This window comes from Condylura cristata, unplaced genomic scaffold (assembly GCF_000260355.1).
Source record: "Condylura cristata isolate star-nosed mole 26May11 unplaced genomic scaffold, ConCri1.0 scaffold00007, whole genome shotgun sequence".
In the NCBI taxonomy this organism is placed as follows: Eukaryota; Metazoa; Chordata; class Mammalia; order Eulipotyphla; family Talpidae; genus Condylura; species Condylura cristata.
This window is the reverse complement of record NW_004567108.1, coordinates 15551558-15560075: the sequence shown is the minus strand read 5'-3', so window position 1 is coordinate 15560075 and position 8518 is coordinate 15551558. Positions and strand designations below refer to the sequence as shown.

Genomic DNA, 8518 nt, shown 5'->3' with positions numbered 1-8518 from the left:
TAGCTGCAGCTGCTTCAGTGCAAGTTCGATCCCTGCCCTGGAGGTGACCCACATGGCACAGCAAATATATCCTGACGCACCAGCTGCTCCCCTCAGCAGTGTACTATGTCCATCTGCCTTCCTCCTACCCACGCTTAAAAAAAAAGAACCATGACCTGCCTCTGATCAAACTCTCACAATGAGAACAGGTTATTTCTCGTAATTATCTGGATGCCATCTTGCCTTCTGATGCCAACATAGCCCTCCAGCCCTCCAAAGGTCCTTCTCCCTTCCACTGGCATTTAGTGAGGGCTCATCTTCGCTGCTCTGCCAGGGCCAGTTCCTTGCCCTGATCAACCTCTTCCACAAGGTTTCCAAGCCACTTCCTAAGAATATCTTAGATCTAGATACCTGAGAGTACTTAAATGGCCCTGAGTGGGGGGAGGACCTTAGAGCAGCCTGCCCTTGGTGAATTGTTATGCTTTTATTCATTTTTAAGAACTTCAAGAACCCATGTGGCAATCATTGTGATATTCCACCCTTATATACTCTTGGACATGTCTTGAATACATGCCTAAGTGTAGCCAAAATACTACTCTCATATAGAAAATGAATTTAAATTTCTTAATATCATTTAATAACAGGCTATATTTTAATTCTGACAGTTGCTTCAAAAATACATCATTAACAGTTTGTCCAAACCAGAATTTCCTCCAGAGCCACACACTGAACATCGCCCCACCATGCTCAGAACACTGGGTCCGTAAAATGACCTATCTTTTACATTTCTGAGTTGATCTTTATGACATTGCTTAGCTACCTTTTCTTTTTACCTAAAAATTGATTAGCTGCAGATTGAACAATTGTGGGAAGGAATACTTCAGAGGTTATCTTATATGCTTCATATTACATCATATCAGAGGACACAAAGCATCTGGTTGATCATCAATAATGCTAAAACTGACTGCTGTTTCAGGGATTTCGCAACCTGATCCCTTGATTGTAAAGTCATGTTTAATTTGTGCATTATGGCTTCAGCCTACATGAATGAATGCCCAGTCCTTTTCCACTTAGGGATTTTATGCTAATAAATAATCTTTGAATCACTTTGGGATTTACAAAATTAGAATTTTTCCAATTTTATTAATTGATCATCTTACATAAAGGAGAATTTGTACCGAGATGCTGGTGAACAAAATTTTGTCTTTCTGAAAGAGGTTCAAACGGAGAGATAGGAAACCTAATAATTTTTGTATGAGCAACCTTTAAGAGGGAATAGGAGGTAGATAGAGCTCCTGAGAATACAATATCTACTAAGTCTGACCATCTAGCCTTACACCTCCAATAGTTTATTATATGTGAGGAGAGTCTCTTCCTTTATAACACAAATCAGAACTAACTTCTGCTTTCCTTGCTCCTTCTTAGACCCATTTTGCTGGGCAGCAGACTCAGTTTAAAATCCTCAGCCTATATCCAGGACAAAAATACCTTGTCCAGGTCCGCTGCAAGCCAGACCATGGATATTGGAGTGAGTGGAGCCCAGAGAGCTCCATCCAGATACCTAATGGTGAGTGTCTTGGCCCCCCGTTGCTTGCAACCCAAAATATTTTTAAAACAGAATGAATTTACTAAATCTTATGTAACTTAAGCCTTTATCCTAAAGGACTAGGGATAGGTTTGTCATCTTTCCCAATGCAAAGACATTTGCAGTGTAGGTTTGCTCCCTGGGTCAGGGGCTAACTAGGATGCTTTTCTATGATGAGACTGTAGACATGAGCATGGCACATGTCAGAAGTCTTGATGGCCCGTCTTCCTGCGCTCCTCATCTGCCCCATACCTATCATTCATGCAAAGTCATCATTCAGTTCTCCCACAATTTGTAAGGGGATGTCCCATTGCAAGAGCATTAACTGATTTTCAGTCTCTAATATCAATTACCATGTTAGTCTCATACAAGAGGCATGAGATAAAAGACACTTAACACTATATGTCATTGGAGCCATGGTGGGACTATTCTGCAGGGAAATAATTCACCCTCCACTGGTAATGGTTTACAATGTCTTTATTTTGTTTGGTCCTCCCAACTCTCTCAAGAACTCAGAGAATATAATATTCAGAGAGAATAAAAAGAAATAGTAGAAGTAAGAAATTGACACTTGGCTCTTGGCAGCCTAAAGAGCACTTGCATCTATACTCCAGCCCCAACTCACTAAAAACATAAAGTCCAGAGGCAGAAGGCCAAACTGCAGTGTTATAGTCCATGCCCATGTGGAAATCACTCTCTGAGTCTTAGTTGTTCTTCCTTGCACCTAATGCAATGTATGTTAAAAGTTTCTACCATTGATGGCTTTTTTATATTACTGCAACAGACCAAGTAAGCTTGGATTTCCTCTTGATGTATCACATAAAATAATCTGGAAAGTGATTTTAAAATGTATAGAGTATGATAAAACATACTAAAATTTAATAATAATGGGGAAATTAAATCCATCATTGTACTACTCTGTTTGAGGGATTCAAATCAAAGGAGACAGAAGTCAGAAGACCACTCAACGTTCAAAGGTTTCATTCCTTAGTCTTGTTTGTTTGTTCTTGATGCTGTGTGTGATCAAAACTTTCTGACTCTTTGCTTTTTAGACTTCACCATGAAAGACACGACCATGTGGATTTTTGTGGCTGTCCTTTCTGCTGTCGTCTGCTTGATAATGGTGTGGGCAGTGGCTTTGAAGGGCTATAGGTACTTTACTCTCTATCATCCCTTCTCCCAGTCAGGGTTATGAGGGATAATGGGGAAAGGACAACCTACAGAGAATTCAAGCCCCTCGCTTTAGCCATTAGTTACAATGTGTTCACCCACAAAAACCTTTTATACATGCCAACAGAATGCATTTGTTTGAAGCTGAGTACTTTTCAGCAGAGACTCACAGTTGTGAGTGACAAGCTGTCAAGAGCAGCTAAAATCAAGAGACACTAAAGTCCAAGTCATCCACTAGTTTCAGAATTAGCCTCTTCAGTTAAGCAAGCTAATTTCTACATAGAGCCCAATAGTTACTCATTGTCTTTACCATTGATTGCTATTCTCTGGAACCTCGAGCTCTAACTCCTACCAACCACAGTGCAGAGAGCAGCTACTTAAAATCAATAGTAATCTTTCCAAAATTACAACGTGAGAAAACGGTCCACTTATGCTGTCTTACATATTATTTTATAGCATGGTGTCCTGCATCCTTCCACCGGTTCCTGGGCCGAAAATAAAAGGATTTGACACTCACCTGCTGGAGGTAAGCCCAGACATAGAGAATGCAGTGAGTCACTGCTTTGGAATAATTACTGCCACACATACACACTCAGTCCCCTCCATTCATCCTGGCTAGCTCTGTCATCCAGCCCCAGCTGGCCCTCCTCTCCAGCATGGTTTATAGAGAGGTATGTGAAGCATGGAGGTGCCTCTGAGAAGACACCAGATGTTACAGGGTAAAGAGAGAATGCCATGATATTGAGAAAGACCTGGTAAAGCTCACTAGATTTACGAGGCCTGCTTGTAAGCACAGAGATAACTATTTCTAAATCAGTTTAGAAAGAGGGCCAGTTCTGTTCTTCTATGGGTCTGGCGGTCGTTGTTGAGAACCAACAAGTGAATACATTAAGTTCATTGCTAAAAGTTTGAATCTGTCCCTCACATTGTCACCCTTTTCCTGTTTCACCTAACCCCACTTTCCCTTACTCTTCTGGGCACCACTACCTGGTGTTACAGTTCAAAGTTTCTTTTGGTTTCTTTAGTTGTTCTGTGTGTTTCCTCTGTGTACCATACATGACTGAGATGACACAGTGTTTGACTATCTGGCTTAGTTTACTAAGCAAAATATGCTCTAGGTCAGTCCATAAAACTGCAAAGTGGTGGGATTTCCTCCTCTTTATCACTAAATAGTTCTCCATTGTGTATATATACCACTTCTTCTTTATCCTGTGGTCCGACCATGGCTACTTAGTTGTGCCTAGGTCCTGGCGACTGCAGATATTGCCGAAGCTAACATGAGAATGCAGATATCTCTTCCAGTTAGTATTTTCATATTTTTCAGACAAATACCCAGAAGTGGCATAACAAGGTGATAGGGAATTTATATCTTTTTTTTAGTTAAATATTTTTAGTAATTGCAATAGTTTATTTTTACATCATTTTGTGGCTTGTTCGATCTCAGTTGTAATCCCCGTGGGCTTCCCATCACCAAATCACCCGTGTGCCATCAGCATAGTCCAGTGAGGTGGACTCACCTCCCCATTTTTTATTCCATTCCCTACTCCATCCCCATAAAACATCTCTGGCGTATAATTTTTTTTTTTGGATATCAGTGTTAAGCTTAAGGTTGAATTGAAACTACTTATTTCAACCTAAAGAGAAATGTAAAAATGTTCTATCCCTCTTTTTGCTCAAAACACTTAAATTTAATTCCCTCTCAAATCCCTCAAATTCCCTCTTAAATTGTTCCTGGCAAACATGAGTCCTTCTACTCTGATTTCCCCTAGTTCTTTATTATTATTATTTTTTCCCCTGGTTCTTTATGCTCCTGCTAGGAGTGAAACCATCCAGTATTTTTCCTTTTCTTTCCGACTCATTTCACTAAGCATGATCCCTTCCAGCTCTATCCATGTTGCTGAAAAGGGCACGAGTTTCTCTTTTTTGGTTGCTGAGTAGTATTCCATTGTGTATATGTACCACATCTTTTTAATCCAGTCATCTACTTTTGGGCATTTGGGTTGTTTCCATGTTTTTCCTGTTGTAAATAAAGCAGCAATAAACATGGGGGTGGGGGGGAGGCAGGTGTTTTTTTTTTTTGAATCAGTGTTTTTGTATCTTTTCGATAGATACTAGGAGTGGGATTGCTGGGTCACATGGAAGCTCCATTTTTAGCAGTTTGAGAAACTTCTAAACAGTTTTCCATAGCGGTTTGCTTGCATTCACCCTGATTTCTCATAGTAAAGAATTAGGAACCCAGTCTAGTGCTTTTAAGCCCACTGGCCTTTTTAGAACCAAAATAAACATCTCAGCTAACTAATGTAACTATTATCAGCTAGCAATTTAACCTTGTACCCACAAAGACTTAATGATAAAATGGCTGCCTTTTTAGTGAGATGGTCTTATATTTGTAATCATGTTACCTTTAATCTTCATAAGAACTTCCCCAAATAGGCCTTATAAATCCCATTTTATAAATAGGAAAATTAATAATGGAACCAGGCAAAAAAATAACAATAATAATAAACAGCCATATACCAGAGACATTTTGTGGGGGTGGAGTGGGGAATGGGATCAAAAACGGGGGGGTGGAGAGGGAAGTGCACGGGATTATGGTGATGGCATATAGGTGACTTGGTGATGGGAAACCTGCGGGGATTACAGTTGAGATGGAAAAAAAAATGTACAAAGTGATGTAAAAATAAACTGTTATAAAAGAAAAAAAATAGGAAAATTAAGGCTCACGGAGCAGCATGTCCAAAGTTATAATAATAAGTGAAAGAGATGATTTAGGCACCAGAGTCTGACCTAAGTCTTAAGATCAGGAAGAAGAGTGGAAAGTAAGAGGTGGAGACAGGAGGAAGAAAGAGGAAAGAAAGGAAGAGGAAAAGGAACAAGAGGAAAGAGAAGGATGTGGCATAAGAAGAAGGAAGGGAGTGGAGAGAGAAGGGAGGAAATGGAAAAGAAGAAAAAGATAGGATGAGAGGGGAACAGAGAAGCGGGAAGAGGAAAGAAAGGGAGAAACATGACTCAACTTTTTTTTTTTATTTATTTATTCATACAAGATCTGGGGTACAGGCCAGAGGTGCAGTAGGTGAGAGGATTCACCAGAGACAGAGTGAGGAGCAGAACAAGCAGAGCGACTGAAGGCAAAACAGGAGCAGGTCTATTGCGCCATGTGGGTCACCTCCCTGGCTGGGGATTGAACTCACGCTGCAGTGGCTGCAGATAGCTTTGATTTAACCCATTGTGACACCAGAGAGGGCCCAACTTGACTTCTGCCAGACTCTTGATAAAGTGGTGGGGAAGTTAAGAGACCAGAAACCAATCTCAGATTCACTCTGCCAGCCCAATGTAGAATTCATGCACACTGTGATTTTAGGTTTGGTTTTGTTTTTGCTTTGTTTTTCAAAATATTTGATTGAGGTAACACTGGTTTATATCACTGTTTGTATCTTGGCAGTCTAGGATTAACCCCTTCTGGTGATGGCACCTCAGCACACACACTACCAAAGTACCCACAGTCAGCCAACATCATGCACTCTGCTTCCTCTCCCTTTGAGTTCACCCCTCCCCGTTCCCTTTCCTCTCTGAAAGCTTCATTTCTGTAGTCTGCTTTATTTTGGTCCTATCTGACCATTTGTCTGAACAGTTAACTATGGAAACAACCTATGTGCCCCAAAACACATGAGTGGGTCAAGATGTGGTCTGTAGACACAATGGAAGGTTATTAGGAGATCAAAAAGGTAAACATGGATGGAGCTGGGTGGGTGATGCTGAGTGAAGTAAGTATTGCGGTTTTAGAAGCTTAACAAGCTTTTCTCACTTAATAGTTACATGGTTATTAGATGGGTATAGACTCCTTGCCCATAAAGCTCATGATCTCTATTGCTTAGAGACTAAGTTAAATAATGAGTTAACTTGGAAAAAAAAATTGGATAAAGAGAGAAGCAGGTGATTCTAGATAGCCTGGTAAATAAATATAAGAAATTTGGGAGAGTCTGCGAAGACACTGCCACATCGCACCTGCCCACAGCCGTGCGCCCACGTGCGGCTATGGGGCTGACCTCCCTACCGCATTTTGATGCTAACGGCTTTCTCTCCCTGTTCTTCTCACAGAAGGGCAAGTCTGAAGAACTCCTGAGTGTCCTGGGGTGCCAAGACTTCCCTCCCACTTCTGACTGTGAGGACTTGCTGGTGGAGTTTCTAGAGGTGGATGACAGCGAGGACCAGCAGCTGATGCCTCCCCACTCAAAAGAACACCCAAGTCAAGGAACAAAGCCCACCCATCTGGACCCCGACAGCGACTCTGGCCGGGGAAGCTGCGACAGCCCTTCCCTTTTGTCTGAAAAGTGTGAGGAACCCCGGGCCAATCCCTCAACATTCCACACTCCCGAGACCATTGAGAAGCCAGAAAATCCCCCCGAAGCAAATGTTCCCAGCACCCGGAAAGCCCAGAACCCAAGCTCGGAAGGCAAAATCGCCTGTTTACACACCAGTGGATCCAAATCCTCAACGTGGCCTTTGCCACAGCTCCCTGGGCAACACGACCCCACATCTTACCACAGCCTTGCCGATGTGTGTAAGCTGGCCGTGGGCGCAGCAGGGGCCTCCGCCACTTTGTGGGACAAAACAGACAAACATGCTTTGAAATCCTCAGAAAACACAGAGACTGGAGAGGAGGGAGTGGTAGCCGAGCAGAGGAAGGTAGAAAACTTGTATCTCAAGACTGATCACACCACAGCATGGCCGCTGCCCCAGGGCAAGAGCCCTGTGGCTTCTGCGAAACCCTTGGATTATGTGGAGATTCACAAGGTCAACAGAGATGGGGCTCTGTCCTTGCTCCCCAAACAGAAAGAGGACGCAGATGCAACAGAGAAGCCCGGCACTCCGGAAGCCAGCAAGGAGTATGCGAAGGTGTCCAGGGTGATGGATAACAACATCCTGGTCTTAGTGCAGGATCCACGAGGTCAAAACCTGGCTTTATTTGAAGAACTAGCCAAGGAGTCTCTGCCCTCTCTCCCACAGGAGCAAGCAGAGAAAGACCTGACCTCCTCCCCTCCTACGCCAAGCCACTGCAGACTGCAGCTCGCGGGGCTGGATTACCTGGATCCCGCAGGTTTCACGCACTCTTTTCAGTGATCTCTTGATTCACAAAATGATTGGTCCAAATGTGATTTTTCTTCAGGTAACACTACAGAGTACATGAAATGCAATCCACTAGAGAATGTTCGAGAATGCAGTCAGAATGACACTACTAAAACTCACAGTTCACGCCTTTCCATGCTCCATGTTCAACCAGTTGCCTCTTTCTCCAGTAGCTGATTCCAGAACAAATCATTTTGTTTCCTAACTGTGATTTGTAGATTTATTTTGTGCCATTAGTTATACAATTATGTGTTCGATGAAATAAAAGCACATTGCTTAGTTTTCTTAAGGGACAGTGCCAATAGGTATAGCTTCTGGGAAGGGCTTTCATGGTTGGGTATGTGACAGAAGGAAATGAAATAGTCAAAACTGTTTACCACAGGAAGATGACAGATAGGAGGAAAATGCCATGAAAACCACTTCTGAAACCCAATTACTTGACCTTTGCACTCCTCTTTCATTTTATTAGGATGAAAACCAAATAGAACACGATTTTTAAATAAGAATGCATTCCAGAACACCTGGCAAATTGTTTACATCACTTCCTAATACCTTGGTGATGCATTACGGATATGCAAGTAAAAATGATGCCTCCAATTCTTTAACTAGTTCGGATTCTTAAGCATAGATTTCCCCTCTCCCCCCCCCAAAAAAAAA

The 8518-nt window shown here is 42.2% G+C and overlaps 1 protein-coding gene across 3 annotated transcripts in view; it reads left to right on the top strand.

The window, feature by feature from the left end:
* The window catches only part of PRLR (prolactin receptor), a 134400-nt gene extending 125882 nt beyond the window's left edge, over positions 1 to 8518 (top strand). For all 3 annotated transcript variants that reach the window (XM_004678090.2, XM_012721930.1, XM_012721931.1), the window contains exons 8-11: positions 1405 to 1546; positions 2617 to 2716; positions 3191 to 3260; positions 6833 to 8518. In XM_004678090.2, coding sequence (XP_004678147.1) covers positions 1405 to 1546; positions 2617 to 2716; positions 3191 to 3260; positions 6833 to 7855 — 1335 coding nt within the window. In that variant the 3' untranslated portion in view covers positions 7856 to 8518. The remainder of the gene's footprint in view (positions 1 to 1404; positions 1547 to 2616; positions 2717 to 3190; positions 3261 to 6832) is intronic.